The 19,315-nt window shown below is 45.3% G+C and overlaps 2 protein-coding genes across 5 annotated transcripts in view; one reads left to right on the forward strand and one right to left on the reverse strand.

Annotated features, from left to right (window-relative positions):
• The first annotated feature begins 478 nt into the window (after window positions 1-478).
• On the forward strand, window positions 479-4,303 carry LOC310889148 (cyclin-dependent kinase 4 inhibitor B-like). The gene is made up of 2 exons (XM_083816218.1): window positions 479-790; window positions 3,133-4,303. Exons 1-2 carry the CDS (start codon window positions 626-628, stop codon window positions 3,415-3,417), a joined length of 450 nt encoding a protein of 149 aa, XP_083672344.1. The 5' UTR covers window positions 479-625; the 3' UTR covers window positions 3,418-4,303.
• Window positions 4,304-17,301: 12,998 nt separating this feature from the next.
• The window catches only part of MTAP (methylthioadenosine phosphorylase), a 38,067-nt gene continuing 36,053 nt past the window's right edge, over window positions 17,302-19,315 (reverse strand). For all 4 annotated transcript variants that reach the window (XR_014576550.1, XM_083816875.1, XM_083816877.1 and 1 more), the window contains one exon: window positions 17,302-18,309. Coding sequence is in view for 3 of the 4 variants with exons in the window: in XM_083816875.1 (XP_083673001.1) it covers window positions 18,271-18,309 (39 nt within the window). In the remaining variant the exon portion in view is untranslated. The remainder of the gene's footprint in view (window positions 18,310-19,315) is intronic.

Below are 19,315 nucleotides of genomic sequence, written 5' to 3' on the forward strand. Positions count from 1 at the left end.
GGGTCCCGCCGCGGGTCTCCCTCCCCACGGACGCTTTTGCGGAGGCCGGGGCGAAGCAGTCCCCTTCTGCCGGGTGCCACTAGATGGATCACGGACTTCCTGCGGGGGCACGGAGCTCTTCCTCATCCGGGCTGCCCGCTCCCTGCCGGCGGCGGGGCGGAGGGGAAGACCCCAGACCCACGCTACCTAGGGGCTCGGGGCAGGGCACCCCTTTTCCCCTACCCGGAGGCAGAAGACAAACCCAGCCGTCGCTCAGTGGCCTCCCTCCGCCCCGTCGGGTCTCCTCCTCCGTGTCCCACGCCGGATAGCCGCGGCGTTATCCCACCTGCCCGAGCCGGGGGAGGGGGGTCGGAGAAACCTTTTACCGAAGGGGGACCCGACCCCCACCCGTGCCACCAGTCCCCCGCGGGCTCACCCGCAGCAGCCAGGGGCTGCACCTCCCGTGCTGCTCGCCAACCCCCCCCCCCCACCCCCGACACCGCCCCGGGGCCCGGGAGGGGGGCCCTGGCTGGGGTCCTGGGGTAGGGGGGGAGGAAGGAGGAGGAGGAAGAAGAGGAGGAGGAGGAAGGAGGAGGAGGAGGAGGAATAGCTGAGACTCGAGGGTGGACATCCAGGGGCGCGGGTTATGCTATCTCCGGCGGCAGCGATGGAGGGGCCCCCGCGGGGCAGCCCCCCCGGGGACCGCCTGTGCAGTGCCGCTGCCCGCGGGGACCTGGCGGAGGTGCGGGCGCTGCTGGAGGCGGGCGCGGACCCCAACGGGACCAACTCCTTCGGGAGGACCCCGCTGCAGGTAGGGAGCCCGGGGCGGGACGGGGGGCGCTGGGCGGGGGGCACTGCCGCCGCTTTACCCACCCCCGGGGCCGCGGGCGGAGGGGCCGCGGGGTGAAGGCTCCGCACCGCTCCGCACCGCTCTGCACCGCGCCCGCCCGACGGCTCGCCACTGCGGGAGGCTGCGGGAGGGTTAGAGGGGCGCCGCCGGAGGCAAACGAATTGTGCCAGAGGGTATCTGAAAAGAGAAGTGGGACCGCCAAATCCGCTTCCGAACGGGTTCGGGGAGTTGGCTGCACTTTGATCAACTCTCTCTCTCTCTATATATATTTGTTCACTCAAGTATAGCCTTTTTCCACAAAGAAATCGAACAGGGATCTTATGCTAGTATTTCTGTGCGAAAGAACGGCACAGGAGACCCCGCAGAAATTGTCACAGAGTAGAAATTGTAACTTGCAACGAGGTACTCTTAGTAGTCACTATTATTAGTATTGTTAATATTCAATATTAATCAGTGGAAGAAATATGAACTGATAGATAGAAGCACCACTGTGTAGTGGAGTGGCTTTCCATGGATTTTGAGAGATAGAAGTGTATTATAGACACATTTAAGCTGATTTTTTTTTTAAATGCTCGCTGAGTAATTAATACACTGTGATTTAAACTGCAGCTGTGTATTTCGTGCTGAGGTTTTCTCGAATTATCGTTTAAGCTGATATATTTAATGTTTCACCAGCTAAGCTGAACGGCCATTTTGGTCTTTGCACTTCATATGTGAAAGGAAATATTTTTTCTAAAATAAGTTGCAGATGGAAAGAGATAATAACCACCGAGAGAGTAATTCGTTTTGTTTTTATTCTAGGTTCAAAGTCCAGGAGAAAAAGGTCTCCTTTCTTGTTTTGTTTGTTAATTTTATCTTTTTGTTTCACCCCATTTCAGAGTGAGACCGAGTTGTTTCCCTTACAGTAACTTTTCAAAATGGCTGCCAGACTGATATGTGAATTCTGTCTTTGTGAAAAACTACAAACAGAAAATTATAAATAATGACAATCGTAAGCATTTTCGCTCTTGTATTGTAAACAAACCAAAAATTAGTCTTCCATAACCGGACTATTTTCAGAAAGAAAATAGTAAAAGAACCTGTTGTCTCAAGATATTTTCTACAGTGTTAAAATTCAATTTACAGAGGTTAAAATTCCATTGAAATCCACAAGGAAAATGCATGAAGTAAAACTCCAAGTGACTTTTTTTTTGTTTGTTTCCTTGTTTGTTTGCTTGCTTGTTTGCTTAGTGGTGCACGATCAAACCTTTCCAGAAGTTTCTGCTTTGCCTTCAGCTGCAGAGTCATTTTAGCAGCAGAGTAATGTGAGTTAGCCCTGTGTACCTCCTGGCTTCCTTCCTAGAAGAAGCACACATTTAGCTAGAGCTGAAAGGGAGCAAAGACGCAGGCAGCCAAATCAGGGCCAAGAAGTGCCAAATCAGGCTGAGAGCCGCCCAGCCCAGCTGCAGTCGTGTTTAATGGGCTGTGGAGCTGCGCTTTTCATTAGTATATTAGTAACATTTCTGACGAGTAAATGTATATGCAATTGATGTTATTTGTCATTTATGTTATATGCCATTTTTTCCGTGATGTTATATATATAATATTGTTATATTAATATAATTACATTTTTTGTACAGTTATTACAATAATGTAATTATTACATTGTTATGCTATATTCTCTTCTCTTTCTCTTCTCTTCTCTTCTCTTCTCTTCTCTTCTCTTCTCTTCTCTTCTCTTCTCTTCTCTTCTCTTCTCTTCTCTTCTCTTCTCTTCTCTTCTCTTCTCTTCTCTTCTCTTCTCTTCTCTTCTCTTCTCTTCCTCTTCTCTTCCTCTTCTCTTTTCCTTTTGTCTTTTCCTTTCTTTTCTCTTTTCAATGTGGACCAGAATATATAGACATGCAATACATAGTCTGGGAATCATGCATATCATATCCCTCATTTTATCTCTGCAAGTAGCGGTGTGCGCTTATGCAGGCCACGGCAGCACACAGCCGATAAAGGAAAGTGCAGCCTCAGCCCCGCAGCCCCGGGGACTGCGGTGGTTTCGCACCCGATGGGCGGCTGAACTTCATCGCAGCCGCTCTCTCACTCCCCTTCCTCAAAGGGAGGGGGGGGGAGAAGAAATTATGATGGGGAAGAAAAGGGGTCAGGGGTTGAGATAAGGATAATTTAATCATCCTTATTATCCTCTGCATGCCCGTCCATGCCCCCTCCCCACCTCCTGCCCACCCCCGCCTGCTGCCCGGGGCGGGGGGTCTCGGCGGCCGTCCTCCCGACGGGGCGCCCGCTGACGCCGTGTCTCCCTCGCTCCCTCCCCGCAGGTGATGATGCTGGGCAGCCCGCGGGTGGCCGAGCTGCTGCTGCAGCGCGGCGCCGACCCCAACCGCCCCGACCCGCGCACCGGCTGCCTCCCCGCGCACGACGCGGCCCGCGCCGGCTTCCTGGACACGCTGGCGGCGCTGCACCGCGCCGGGGCGCGCCTCGACCTCCCCGACGGCCGCGGCCGCCTCCCCCTCGACGTGGCGGCGGGGGGCCCCCACGGGCCCGTGGGGCGCTTCCTGCGACGGCCCCCGGACGACCCCCAGGAGGGGGACGCCGGGCGCTGACCGCCGAGACCCCGCCGACGGGAGCCGGCCCCTTCCCCTCCTGCAGACGGCGAGGGAAAGGGGATGTGCGCGTGGGTGTGAAATTCGGCGTTTTGCCCCCCACCGCCCAGTTCGTGTCGTTCGGGCACGTTTGGCTTTGCCGCTTTGCTCGCTGCCCTCCTGGATCTCTCTCTCGCGCTGCAAGGATCTCTCTCTCCCGCGTGGTTTCGAGGCAGAGATCATTTTATGCGTCATCGCACGTCCCCCTTAGGGCTTTGTAGTTCCGCTGCCCCTTCGTGTTTCTTTCTTACAACCCTTCGAAACAGTGAACACTTTGGCCACCCCGTTTTACAAATTTAATTCGTGCTCAGTTCTTCTTCCCCTACCTCCCTGCTCAACTTCACACCTACTGAAATTAGAATCAGGGAGCTACTACGATATATAAATGTATAAATCTATATCAATATACAAATTTATCCAGGGAAATCTCTCCCTGTGTGAAATCAATCGGTAATCGCTTACATAAGCCAATGCAGTTGACCAATATGCATCGTTTTAACGTTTGGAAATACTCCCTTGGTTCAGAAGTTCTTGGTAACAAGACCCGTGTTTTTAAGACAGCTTGCGGGGTCTCCAGTTGAGATATTTGGAAACGAAAATAGAAGACTCTGCTCCCTTGTAAACCTGAATCTCTTCCCACACATTGTCTCTGTTTGCGGTGTGTTTCTTTTATTATTATTTTTTATTGCTGTTGTTGTTTTTCTACAAGATTTCCATCCTCTACCCGGTGTTCAAATGATTTACATGTGACGAGTTCCCTGTTACTTTTCAACGGCAAAATATCAAAGAGGTTGCCTTAATAAAAACAATCATTGTGTTCAACTATTAAAAGGTCCTGTCTACAGCACTGCTCAGTATTGGTCGGTGTTATTTATTTCAACTTCGTTCGTCTCTCACACGTTTTGTTACTGTGCGTAGAGATGCACATACGCACAGCACACAAGCACGTCCAATACAGAGGGCTTATTTGCAGAGCTGTGATTTTCCCACACACGCTTATGCTCGGGTTGAAAACATTCGTGAAACTTGGCAACTGCCTTGTTTAAAAGAAGGCTTGCAGCACGACGGGAAAGCTCAGCTACACCTCATACCTTCTCACGATTTTTTGATCTTTTTACAAGCGGAAGATTTTGTTCATTTCCTGCTGTAGAACACACACTGTAGCATCAGGCGCCATGGGCGCATCTCATGCCTGAAGGCTGTTTTATCCCGATTCCCCAAGATGCGGGAGCACTTCTCTTACCCATATGTAGGAGCCTGTACTTGGCTCACGGGATCGTGGGACGCAGAGATGCGCAAGAAACCCCCTTCATTTTCATTCTGGCTTAGCAAGAAACGGCTTAGCTTTCCATCGCTCATTTCTTTACAAAATAAGTAAATAAATAAATAAATAACCAACCCCTCTCCTCTTAAAAAACAAACAAACAAACAAAAAACAACAAAACGGGGTGGGTTGGTGGGTTGTCCAATCTCTCTGGGGGCCGAGCCCCCGCCGTGCCCACGGGGTTTCCACGCAGCCGCTGCCCACTCGTGGGATCCGTTTCTCCCACAGACCTCAGCCCCGGAGCTGCCGAAACGCAAAATTTCGCTGGGAAGATATTTCGGTGGAGGAAAGGGCGGGCGGGTTTGGGGACGGAGCTGGGCTGCGGGGCGGCAGGGAGAAGTCCCCGCCAGAGGGATGCGCCGAGTGGAGGCTGCCGCCGGGGAAGGAACATTAGGACCGGTGCAAATCCTGGAAAAAAAGGGTATTTTTTGCAGCCGCCCTCCCTCCAGGTCTCTGGTCTTACATACACGAAACAACATTCACAACTTTTTCCTTCTTTCCTTCTTTCTTTCTTTCTTTCTTTCTTTCTTTCTTTCTTTCTTTCTTTCTTTCTTTCTTTCTTTCTTTCTTTCTTTCTTTCTTTCTTTCTTTCTTTCTTTCTTTCTTTCTTTCTTTCTTTCTTTCTTTCTTTCTTTCTTTCTTTCTTTCTTTCTTTCTTTCTTTCTTTCTTTCTTTCTTTCTTTCTTTCTTTCTTTCTTTCTTTCTTTCTTTCTTTCTTTCTTTCTTTCTTTCTTTCTTTCTTTCTTTCTTTCTTTCTTTCTTTCTTTCTTTCTTTCTTTCTTTCTTTCTTTCTTTCTTTCTTTCTTTCTTTCTTTCTTTCTTTCTTTCTTTCTTTCTTTCTTTCTTTCTTTCTTTCTTTCTTTTCTTTCTTTCTTTCTTTCTTTCTTTCTTTCTTTCTTTCTTTCTTTCTTTCTTTCTTTCTTTCTTTTCTTTCTTTTCTTTTTCTTTCTTTCTTCTCTCTTTCTTTCTTTCTTTCTTTCTTTCTTTCTTTCTTTCTTTCTTTCTTTCTTTCTTTCTTTTCTTTCTTTCTTTCTTTCTTTCTTTCTTTCTTTCTTGCTTGCTTGCTTGCTTTCTTTCTTTCTTTCTTTCCTTTTTCCTTCCTTCCTTCCTTCCTTCCTTCCTTCCTTCCTTCCTTCCTTCCTTCCTTCCTTCCTTCCTTCCTTCCTTCCTTCCTTCCTTCCTTCCTTCCTTCCTTCCCCTTTTTCTTTCCTTCTTTCTTTCCTTTCTTTCTTTTTTTTTTTTTTTTTTCCTATATCACCATAAAATATCTGTGGAAAGGCAAAAAAAGTTTCTCTAGAAAGGTAAGCCCATCACATTGAGGTAAGAACTTTGTGCTGCTTTTCTTCCTGCCGTAAATGATCCCCTCCCTCTTTGGCTGGGAGCCAGCACCACTATGCTTTGCAAAACGCGTTTTCAATTGCGCATGAACTTAAGCATCTAAATAATTTTACTAGATGTTTTCCATTGTAGCTGCGAGGGTAAAGCTCTTATTTTTAATAAAAAACAGCAAGTTATCCATCAGGAAGATGGATAGTTAGAAACAAAAACAACAAAAAAAAAGATTTTTCTGTTATAAATTCCAGATATTTACTCCATGAGAACATGACTTCTAAGTTGTGCAACAGGCATCCCCCTTAAATTCACCTACATTTACCAAAATGCATTGTGTCTAAGTGTCCGTAGGCTTTGCACATTGTGTTCACAGTCTCTGAGTGCTCCACAGAGGTGAAAAACAAAAATAATTTTAGGAAAGAAAGTCATCGCCTGACCTTGCCTGGGCTAAAGGTTTGGAAATGTGCTAATGCCAGTGCCTACTAAAATAGAAACTAATCCTCAAGTACCATGACTCTCAAGAGGAAAATGGAGATCCACAGAGCCCTCACAGAAGAAAGTGAGGAATTTGGAGATGAGTCAGGTAAGCCACAGTCCAAGGAACCTGGTGGGAGAGAGAGGACCTCTGAAGACATCAGTACCTTACAATACCTCCAGTGGGTAATGACAGGTGACCTTTTCGAACCTTAATGATTCTGTGACTCTGTAATTCTGTAATCTACTCAGCAGTTCTAGGTTTCTGTTTTTTGCTCTGGATTTTTTTTTTTTTTTTTTTTAGTCATGCCATTTTTCAGTCATGTCTCAATCAATCCTAACACTGCTCTCACACTCACTGGAACAACTCACCATTTCTTTCTTTCTTTCTTTCTTTCTTTCTTGCTTGCTTGCTTGCTTGCTTGCTTGCTTTCTCTCTTGCTTTTCTGCTTTCTTGCTTTCTTGCTTTCTCTCCCCTCTCCTTCCTTCCTTCCTTCCTTCCTTCCTTCCTTCCTTCCTTCCTTCCTTCCTTCCTTCCTTCCTTCCTTCCTTCCTTCCTTCCTTCCTTCCTTCCTTCCTTCCTTCCTTCCTTCCTTCCTTCCTTCCTTCCTTCCTTCCTTCCTTCCTTCCCAAACATGCAACAAAAAGAGGTAGAAATACTTAAAGATACAATGAGAACAGAAGTCAAGGCAAAAGACTTCTGCAGAAAAGAGAACAGAGGACAAATTTCTCTGCACTTCTCTCTCTTTGTTACTGTGTACTCATAAGCATGTGCATGCCTTTGGTAGAAACACATGCTAACATTTTTTTATTTTTTTTTCTGTGCTGGAAAAAGCCTAGGAACGGGAAGTGAAATGAGAGGTTGTCCTTGGGAGTTGAAAACCAAGAACTTGCCATGAGAGGCACCAAGTTGCCTCACAGAAAGGTACACTGGCTTATTCCACTAGACTAAGCAGTGCTCCTGGCAGCAAGTGTAAACTCAGGACTGAAGGTGGGCTGTGAGAAGCCCTGCTTGTATCTTCTGGCTTCAGCCAGGGGCTGTGCAACCAGGGAGAGGGTTTCCACAAAGGACCAAAGGGGAAAAGACACCTAGAGTTCAGCTGGCACAGTCAGCAGGGGCCATGGTTTTAGAAATACCCTATATCCTACCACCAAACTACATAGTTCATGCTGCCATTGATGTGGTCACTCATCTCAGGAAGCAGCCTCCTACATGTGTTTCCTGAACAAAGACATTGCTATCTGGAGAGGGAAGGGTGGTAATCTTCATCTCCAGGTGGGGAAAGTCCCAGGCTGAGCGACTTTTGTTCAACGTAGTACTGGTGGTTGGCCATGTGGAGCAGGTAAGAAGGTAAGACAAGAGGTGTGCTGGGATCTGGGAGGATGGGACAGGGACATGGGGTCTCCAGAGCAGGGGAGAGGGGCAGGTCCGGGAAAGGGGGCCTGGAGAAAGGGGGAAAAACACAGTGGAGCCTGCCTAAGCCTGAGAAAGTGCACCAAAGACACTTACTTCTACCTCTGTCCCACACCAACCATCTTGATGGTTTTGTGTGGCCTCTAAAACACAGCTCGTCCCCACAGGGCACTCCTCACCTGGGGAGATCAAGCACTTGAGCTTTGCTGGTTTTATGGTTTGCTGACATCTGCTTTCACCTCAGGCCCTGAGAAGCCTAAGGACCAGAGCAGGAGCTGAGAGCCAAGTCAGGGCACTGACAACACCGAGTGGAGGATTGGTATCAGGGACATGAATGGGTCAGGTCCAAGGACAGAGCCAATTCCATAAGAACTGTCCTCCTCACAAGCACTTCAAGGGAAAGTAACTCCTACCATCACCTTCCTTCTACTGGTTTATCTTGTTGGCTTGTCCTTGGGCAGATGTGAAGGAATGATTTTAAATGTTTGACCAGGGTATGAAAATAAATATAATGTATTTCAGGAGCTTCTTACAGAGTGGATAAAATTCACACAAGGTTCATACAAGAACTGCTTCCCATGAAGCTGTAATTAATAAAATGCATATTCTAGGGCCAAATGGAAAGATTTTCTCGAGATCAAGTGTCTTCCTCTTTGTGCTAGAGAAACCATACTGTAGGAAACCAAACAACTGGACAGACTTTGTGTGTCTTCTGCGATACATATCACTTACTACAGACATTGTCCTTGGTACATACTGTGCTCAATCTGTGGACTGAACATTGTGTCCTAACTTTATTTTTCTTGTTCTTTTAAAGGGGTACATAGAAAACACTTTTTTTTTTTCTTTTAAACTCATGCTTTTATCACCATGGATGTCAACACCATAGATATTCTATAGATTTGTGTTATCCATTTCTTTCCTACATCTGTGTAAAAGCATACAAAATGATCACAATCTATGATCTATGAGCCAAGGGGCAGGTACTGAGCTCTGCTCTCTGGGGACAGCAGCAGGACCTGAGGGAACGGCATGGAGCTGGGACAGGCGAGGGTCAGGCTGGGTGTTAGGGAAAGGTTCTGCACCCAGAGGGTGGTAGGGCACTGGGACAGGCTCCCCAGGGATGTGGTCACATCAGCGAGACTGCTGCAGTTCAAGAAACATTTGGACAATGCTCTTAGATGTAGGGTCTGATTTTGGGGTGGTCCTGTGTGGAGCTAGGAGCTGGACTTGAGGATCCTTGTGGGTCCCTTCTAGCTCAGGGTATTCTATGATTCTGTGATTCTACGAGTGCACTTTATTTGCACCTGCAGTTGTTTTCAGTAAATAATCATGCAGTTAAATCTGCTGTCAGCAACAAAAATTATTTCACCAAATGTCAAGTAGACATTGTGGAATAATTTGGATTAGAAACCTGATTCCACAAAGAATATAATCTAAGTCAGGGCATTTGAAAGTACTGAGCGTTACATGTATACAGTAACCAAATCCTGGAACTAAACTAATCTTACCATCTGGTTCACAAAAAATACATGCAGAAGTTACTTTCTCATTTCATGTCAGTCACCAAAAATTTCTAGGAAATATGAGTCTACATAGCCACAGTAAAAATAGATGGTGTTAACTAAAAAATGAAGAACATTCTGGATTTCATTCAGGTCTATCCTATGTAAGTTTAAAACATTCTCTATTCTAGTATTGTTACTCAGACCATAAAGCATTTATCTCGTAGTGTCCTGAGTAGAAAACTGAGTCAGAAGACTCAGACATTCTTAGGAGATTCATATCTGCTTAAAGTTTCTGGAAGCAGGCTATGTATTCAGTAGCAGTCACAAGAGCAGCAATGTTATTCCTTGCTTCTTGGCTTAATGAGAATAAAACTGAAAGCTGAGAGAAGATACAGACAAAGAGTTAGGTGCGGGCTTTCTTACCTACACAGAACCTTTTTATCCTCATTAAGTTAAAGCACCACACCACAGAAGCATTTTCTACCGCACAGACTAGTAAGTTCAAGAGATTCAGAATGGCCAAATGGCCAGCTGCATGACAGGAATTAGGCTGTTAAACAATGACTTTATTGTTCACTTACAAAGATTAGTGGAAAGCAGAAAATTCAAAGTTTAATTTTTTTTTCCTACTTTTTAGCCTGAGACTTCCTTAGAAATAGGGTCAATTCAAGAATTATTTCAAGACTGCTGAAAACTGAATTACCTTTTTTTTTTTTTTCTTTTTTGAGTGCAGTTCTGGCAGATGTCATTTTTCACGGCTGCTGTAGGGGAAAGCCCTTTCATCCTTCCACCTGGCCCCTGCAGGCCTGCTGTGCTGATACCACATTGTGTCTTCCATGACCTGCTTCAACTCAGTGGTACAGTGGAAGATATTCTTTTCTGGGGAAAGTACAGTGTCTGCTTTTTGATAGTTCAGTGAATTAATGAAACCAAAACAGGAGTGTGCCTATACAGAAAAGGTATAAGAATTAACAACAGGGAGGTGTAGGAGAGATGGGGAGCAGTAGCTCACCTTTGTGGCCATGGTAACTCTGTCTTGAGGACCTGTAGGCTGATATCACTCATGGCCATCTTAGAAGTTTTTGCCAAATTCCATGAGCTTCACAAACTGCAAACTCACAACTGCTGACCCAAACCATAACCCATTTTGTGCCCAAGAGGCACTGCAGGGAGTTGCAAAATCCCGGCAACACCCGTGAATAATTTATGATGGGAATCTTGGGAACAGGTGCAAGGCACCATGTAGTGCTGGAAAACAACTTCAGTGGTAATGAAGAACTAATGCTAACCCCAGCAACCCTCCTGGGATCAGCAGGGGTTCTCCCTCCTTCCTCCAGGAGGTGGTCTTTAAGGGCAGGAGATGGGGGGCACAGCCATGTTAATGCCATGTGGCTCCCTTGCAGTTCTGCTGGTTTTCATCTTTCCATAGGAGCATTAATGCCTCCAGACTGCTGGTTTTCATCTTTCCATGCATCCCGACTTGCTCAAGCTTCTGCTAAGAGCTGCTTTGCCTGCTCTGCAGTGCAGGGTAGCTCCTGACCGCTCACAGCCAATCTCGCAGGGTTGAGTCATGCTCCTAAACTCTCTCAGATGGGCCTCCAGTGTGACACACTAAAGTTCAGGCAGAAAACATGTATTTCCAAGTATGCTTGGAACCAGTGCTTTGCACCACAAATGGCCTGAATCAATCCACAGCAAGGATGATGAGCCTGAAAATTACCTAAATAAACAATTGCACGCTTCTGTAGAAGAGTGACTAAATGTTAATTTCAGTTCTCTTGGGCTGTCCTGCTGCAATCAGTACCACAAAGACAGCGGGGAGAGGAAGCAGTCGTTAAAACAGTTATGCCAGAGTTTCCATCTTAGAGGACTGATCCCGCCCAAATCTGAGCACCTCCGGAGTTAATTTCACCACTTACTGATACTCAGCTGATTTCAATAAACAGAATGCTCTCCTGCTGGTTTAGTTCTGGGAACCCCAACCGCCCTCAGATCTGTTTTGAGTACAGATACAAATATTAACTTCTGATGTCATGTGCCACCTGTACCGGTGTAGAGAGAGGCTTTGGATGTTAGTGTATTAGTGGGAAGTGTTAGCTAAGTGCAAATGAGATATGAGTAGGCAAGCTTGTTTTAGCAAGATAGATCAATGTAAAGCTGCACAGAAGAGTGATTTAGAGGAAACAGGAAAAGGAGAAGGGTAAATCTACTGGTCTGCCCCGTGGTCTAGTTTGTACCACATCTGAGGTTGTGTTACTGCATTGGCATCTGTACACTATTACACTGCTAACATGCACCCTGGAGGATTCTCAGAGCAAAATGAACAGAGATCTCCTCAAAGAGAGAGGGGCTTTAGAAGTTGAGGACAGCTGTGGTAAACTGGAGTCAGACATAATAGCAACCCCATGGCCAAAGGGAGCAGACACTCCTGATACAGGTAACCATGGTGTGCTGGCCTGGAACACAGACAAGGGCTGTTTGGGTCTGAATACTACCGAGCCCAGATGTAGAGGTGTGATTTTACTTGGGTGGGCAGCCGAGTTCCACCATGGCTGCTCTCTCACTCCCCCCTCTCAAAGGGAAAGGGGAGAAAATACGATGCAAAGGGCTCAAGGGTTGAGATAAGGATGGAGAGATCACTCAACAATTATCGTGACAGATAAAACAGACTCAAAGTAGGGAGACAGTAAGATTTATTGCCTATTACTAACAAGCTAGAGAAGTGAGAAACAAAGGAATGAAACCAAAAATGACTTCCCCCCATCCACCCTCTTCCACCTCCTCTCCCTGAGTGGTGCAGGGGAACGGCAGAATGGGGGCTGTGGTCAGTCTATAGCGCTTCGTCTTCGCTGCTCCTTCTTGGTCACTCTCTGCCCCTGCTCCACGTGGGGTCCCTCCCACGGGATGCCGTCCTTCCCAAACTGAGCCTGCGGGGGCTGCCCACAGGCAGCAGCTCTTCAAGAACTGCTCCCACATGGCTCCGTACCACAGGGTCCATCCATCCCCCAGAAGCAAACTGCTCCAGCACGGGTCCCCCCCGGGTGGGCGGCAGCTCCCCCCAGACCCCCTGCTCTTGCGTGGGCTCCTCTCCACGGGCTGCAGCTCCGGCCCGGGGCCTGCTCCTGCGGGGGCTCTCCATGGGCCGCAGCCTCCTCCAGGCCACATCCACCTGCTCCACCGGGGGCTCCTCCACGGGCTGCAGCGTGGAGATCTGCTCCGTGTGGGACCCATGGGCTGCAGGGGGACAGCCTGCTCCACCAGGGGCCTCTCCACCGGCCGCAGGGGACTTCTGCTCCGGCACCCAGAGCACCTCTCCCCCTCTTCTTCACTGACCTTGGTGCCTGCAAGGCTGTTTCTCACTCCTCTCTCCCAGCTGCTGTGAAGCAGTTTTTTTTTGTTGTTATTGTTTTATTTTGTTTTTGTTTTTGTTTTTCCCCTTTCTTAAATATGCTCTCACAGAGGCTCAAACGACATAGCTTATTGGCTTGGCTCTGGTCAGCAGCAGGGCCCTTATCTAATATGGGGCAGCTTCTAGATTCTTCTCACAGAAGCCATCCTTATGGCCCCCTGCTACCAACACCTTGCCACGTAAACTCACTACAAGAGCTCTCCTCAGTCAAAGCAGAAGGAGATCTGCAGCCTGACATGTTGTTACTTGCATGTTGATCTTTCTCCTCAGTGACACTTCTCCATGTGGTGTGCATGGATCTGGACAGTTCACTTAGTTCCAAGCTCTGGCATTTCCTTTGGTGCCCAGTGGAAAATTTTACAAGGAATCAATTGGCTAATGATCCTTCCTAGTCCTTAGCTAATACTTGCACTTCTGCATTGTGCAACTGTGCTATTTACAATTATTCACTTCTGTTCAGTCTCGCCTCCCTATACATGGGGATGAAAGTTATGATTTCAATTATTTATTTCTAATACACCCACTGCTTCCCAGATGCATTTCTGTATATCCCCAAGAAAAATGATGTACAAAAGCAAGAGAAACAGACCCATTCTTCAGCAGGTCCTGTGTGCTGCTGTCCAGGGATGATCTCCTTCTGCCTAAAGCCATACAAATCAGTGAGTTAATTTAGGGCAATTTCACTGAAGAATAAGTAGGTTTGAAACACATATGGTTAAAACTTCATTAGCTGAAACTTCAACAGGCTTTGCACAGTTATAAGCTATCTTGCATGAGATGTGCAATTTAGAGAAGCTGTTTCATTTCCTTTGGATCTCACGATTTAGGTACCTGTGGTAAATATTTGTTGTTTAAATGTGGCTTTAAAATGTAACACCTCGGGAAACATGCACATAGAAACCAATCAGATCCTGAAAGTTCCTGCTGAAAAAGCATGTTTTTTTTTTTTTTTTTTGAAACAGACAGTATTTGTTACATGAGATGTGAGTATAAAACTGCAAATATATAATAGTTCATTGGTAACACGAGGAAGACATAATGTTACTGTAAAAGGAGCAATGACAGCAGACAACCTTAAGATGTGTTCATTTTGGAGTCTGAGCTTTTTGAAGATGGCAACAGACAAGAAGTAATTTTCCAAGAACTTCAAGCTATTTGTTAAGACTGATTCTGATGCTAGGATGTAGTGGCAGTGTAAGTGTTACGTACTAGATCAAGTCAGCCCAAGTCTAACTCAGCAAAGGGAATGAATAAATAAAACTGGCATGGAGCAGCAGTCAAATGGAAGAGAAGTAGTTTCCAACAGTGACGTCTTCTGTGTGTCACTGTCTCATTCTTACCAGAGACCGTCTAGGAACTGCCACAGTTCTCTGCTAGAATGTTTACTTGGTGCTAGTAATACAATACTTTTAATTTGTGTCTTCTTCTTCTCCACCATACCTATTTCCTACAATAAAGCACTTACAAGTGCTCAGAAAGAAATTAAAATTGGTTATTTTTCTATCTTTATATAATTAAGCACCACTGATGCTCCTCTCGCCAGTTACCATCTTCATGGTGTAGTCTGCTGGATAAACATGTTCCCGCATATTTCAAGGAGTATGAAATGTATGAAACTTTGCAAAAACACACTGCATACTAGCACCATGGTACTGACCTTTTGTGTATTTATTCTTAAGGAGACACCTTCAGATACCATGCTTGTGTTGACAGAGCAAATATGTATCATCTATCCTTGCTGTGAAGGCAAGAAATTTATAGTGGAAAGATAACAGTAACCATGGACCTGCCCTGAGCAATAGTGTCCTGTCATACCCTAAGTACTCTATACAAAACAAGAAAATTAATGCCATGATTATATGTCACTATGGAATTTTAAAAATCAAGAGATTGAAAACAGAAACCAAGGAACAGCATTTTCTTAGAACATCAGAGTATGAACTTTATGGCTCCAAACCATTTCACTAAAACTGTCTAAGGGGCTAAAATAATATAACAATGAAAATAACTGTTAAGGTCAGACAGCTGATTTGGCTAGATACTATAAACAGCAAAAGGAATGTTGCATCTGTAGCCTTATCCCTGTCAAGCTTCAAGGTCTGGCACCTGCAGTTTAAGTCATTTAAAAAACAGACTAGGAAATAAGGTAAATGGATTAATCTATTTTCCCCAGTATCTTAAAAGCACCTGTACTGTTTTCGCTAGGGAGGAAAGTGTCCATCTATAAAGGGCTTCACAGGAAGAGACTGGCTATCTAACAGAACATGACTAGCAAGGTAGACGTTAGCAAGCTAACCCCCAGAATATGGTTTTTTTTTGATATGTTTTTTGTTTGTTTGTTTTTCAATACTATTAGGAGAATTAGTGACAAGAGATGAGGAAAAGGCTGAAGTGCTTAATGCCGCCTTTGCCTCAGTCTTTAGCGGCAAGACCAGTTGTTCTCTGGATAGCCAGTACCCTGAGCTGGTGGAAGGGGACGGGGAGCAGGATGTGTCCCTCACTATCCATGAGGAAATGGTTGGCAACCTGCTACTCCACTTAGATGTACGCATGTCGATGGGGCCGGATGGGATCCACCTGAGGGTACTGAGAGAACTGGTGGAAGAGCTGGCCAAGCCGCTTTCCATCATTTATCAGCAGTCCTGGCTATCAGGGGAGGCCCCAGTCAACTGGCAGCTAGCAAACGTGACGCCCATCTACAAGAGGGGCCGGAGGGTGGACCCGGGAAACTACAGGCCTGTCAGTCTGACTTCGGTGCCGGGGAAGCTGAGGGAGTAGATTATCTTGGGTGTCATTAGGCGGCACTTGCAGGGCAACCAGGCGATCAGGCCCATTCAGAATGGGTTTATGAAAGGCAGGTTCTGCTTGACTAACCTGATCTCCTTCTATGACAAAGTGATGTGCTTAGTGGACGAGGGAAAGGCTGTGGATGTGGTCTACCTTTGTTTCAGTAAGGCTTCTGACACCATTTCCCACAGCATTCTCCTAAAGAAACTGGCTGCTCATGGCTTGGACTGGCATACACTTTGTTGGGTTAGAAACTGGCTGGGTAGCCGGGCCCAACGAGTTGTGGTGAATGGAGTTAAATCCAGTTAGAGGCCGGTCACTGGTGGAGTCCCCCAGGGCTCAGTAGTAGGGCCACTTCTCTTTAATATCTTTATCAATGATCTGGATGAGGGGATCGAGCACACCCTCAGTAAGTTTACAGACGACACCAAGTTAGGTGCATGTGTTGATCTGCTCGAGGACAGGAGGACTCTGCATGAGGATCTGGATAGGCTGGACTGATGGGCAGAGGCCAACTGTATGAAGTTCAACAAGGCCAAGTGCTGGGTCCTGCACCTAGGACACAACAACCCCAAGCAGCACTACAGGATGGGAGATGAGTGGTTGGAAAGCTGCCTGGCAGAGAAGGACCTGGGAGTACTGGTTGATAGTTGGCTCAATATGAGCCAGCAGTGTGCTCAGGTGGCCAAGAAGGCCAACAGCATCCTGGCTTGCATAAGAAACAGTGTGGCTAGCAGGGCTAGGGAAGTGATTGACCCCCTGTACTCTGCTCTGGTGAGGCCGCATCTCGAGTACTGTGTTCAGTTTTGGACCCCTCTCTACAAGAAGGACATTGAGGTGCTCAAGCAAGTCCAGAGAAGGGCAACGAAGCTGGTGAGGGGTCTGGAGAACAAGTCTTACGAGGAGTGGCTGAGGGAGCTGCGGTTGTTCAGCCTGGAGGAGGCTCAGGGGCGACCTTATCGCACTCTACAGGTACCTTAAAGGAGGCTGTAGCGAGGTGGGGGTTGCTCTATTCTCCCACGTGCCTGGTGACAGGACGAGGGGGAATGGGCTAAAGTTGCACCAGGGGAGGTTTAGGTTGGATATGAGGAAGAACTTCTTTACTGAAAGGGTTGTTAGGCATTGGAATAGGCTGCCCAGGGAGGTGGTTGAGTCACCACCCCTGGAGGTCTTTAAAAGATATTTAGATGTAGGGCTTAGTGATATGGTTTAGTGGAAGACTTGTTAGTGTTAGGTCAGAGGTTGGACTCGGTGATCTTGGAGGTCTCTTCCAACCTGGATGATTCTGTGATGTGTGACTATTAGGAGAATCTGTACCTTTCATGTTTCTGATTTTTTTCCTTGCTTGGCTTGTTTTGCATTCTGATCCACTTTTGTTTCAGTGATCCCTGATGTTTCATGGACATAGAATCTTAAGTTCTAAGCAGCACAATATATTCAAAGCTGTACAGTATGTTCCAAAATTACTCTAAATAAGTGGTGTTTACAAAGTATCACAACTTGTTCCATGAAGAGCAAGTCACTTCTAGACAAACAAAATTCACATTGAATGACTATAAGTATATATACAGAAAAAAATAAATCAATTTCCACACTGTTCAGAGAAGGATATGTTTGTTTTATTTTTTAGACAAGAATCATCAGGTTATTTTATTGAAGCCAAATTGTATTAATAAATGCATACACTCAAAGCACTCAAGTACATTCATCACTTAAAATAGAAACTAAAGCCAGAGTTGTTCAGGTCAGTGAAGCAGCAAAAGGCCAGCACAGTGTTCAGGCCATTGGCAGCGAAGTACCTTTCTATATAGTTCTGTAAGTCACATAACTACATCTTCAGGCACAAATTTGGCTTAGGCATTTGCTAACATTTTTGTAATGAGACTGCTCATTCATGACACAACTGCAGCTGTGAAAGAACTATGATTATTATTATATTATTGTGGATGCCCCATCCCTGAAAATATTCAAGGCCAGGCTGGATGGGGCTTTGAGCAATCTGGTTTAGTGGAAGGTGTCCCTGCCCATGGTATGGGGGTTGGAACTGAATTATCGTTAAGGGCCCTTCCAACTCAAACCATTCTGTGATTCCTTCTATTAAACTGTTTCTTCTAGCACATAAACAAAAAATACTGCATATCAAAAATACTGAAATAAAAATATGGATAATGTATAAAAATAGTATAATTTTATTATGAAATTACATATTCAGTTTTTCTGGTTTGTTTCTGAAATGAATGGTAACCAGTATCCCCATCAGAGGAAACAATAAGATGCAGAAATAGCAAAGCAACTACCATACTTGTGAATCTGCTTTCTACTGTCCAATGAAATGAGATAGTAAAGGTATTCCAAGTTTAAAACATACTCAAAATCTAACTTTCACCATTTTGCAGATTAGTAAGCATGACCAAGATTATAAAAGCTGTCTTATACATTGTAATTGGTCAAGTTTTACACCATTCTTTCATACTTTTCATGGTTTTCAAAGATATTATACCCACTGGAAATTTGGAAGTAGTCCACTCTTCCTTGTGAGGACTCAAACTTCAGTCCATCCAGGCTGTTACTGCTTTGGCGGAATGACCGAACACTGCACAGTTGTCTGAAATACAAAGTCAAAATAAATGAATATCTCCTCTGCCAATGCAAAGCAGATTTACTTTCAGTGTAAAGACAGGCTACATAGCTTCCATTCAGCTTGCAAACAGGTTTAACTCTTTCCGTATGTGTAGTATCTCCAACTTCCCCAAACACCATAGATGTTAAAAGAATTACAAGGAGGGTTCAAGAACTTGTCACTACAGCTTTATAAACCTATGTAACATGCACATTGGTATTGAGAACCAATGATCATACTATAGAAACACTAGACTAAAATTAAGGTTTTTAGGCTTGCAGGCTACAACTGAAAAATTGTGCAGCTTTTGTTTTTCATCTACATACATTGCATTCGTATAAAGCTCTTCATAAATGTCAACAGAATGCTCTGAAAGTGAAGTTCCCTAACAAGATGGTATTTTACATGGTTGGTTCATCAACAATTTTCAAGTACAGCTATCAAGAACAGAAAACCTTTCTCTAAAGGTGCATTGGTTGGGAGTGAATTAAATGTTCATGATATGCAGGGACAGGCAACTTTGACATCAGCCACATTCAATGGTAGGACCTGATAAACTTTTAAACTTCAGTTGTCTTGAGAGGTTCTTAGCCTGCAAGGGCCACAGTACACAGACCAATACAACTACAGTTAAGTGAACCCTCAATTAATTTTCTTTCCACCTTATCCATCTGAGCCAATTCACTCTAGTCATATAAGTAGGCTCACCGATGGGGAGTTTTTTTAGCAAAGAAAATTGGTCAAGAACATTTTTAAGATCAGAGCTCGAGATACATACATTATAAATGTAACTATCAATCATAGACTAGAAAAAATGACTGAAAAAGCTAACTTTTATGCCATTTGACTTGCTAGCTACCAAACATATTATAGTCCAAGTATGTCAAAGATGAAGTGTGCTGAAATATGTCTATGCATACCTTACCCAATCTAAACCATCCTATAGTATTCACAGCTCTCTTATCTGAGTAGACCATTCCCTCTATCAGAG

Source organism: Anser anser (assembly GCF_964211835.1).
Source record: "Anser anser genome assembly, chromosome: Z".
Lineage (NCBI taxonomy): Eukaryota > Metazoa > Chordata > Aves > Anseriformes > Anatidae > Anser > Anser anser.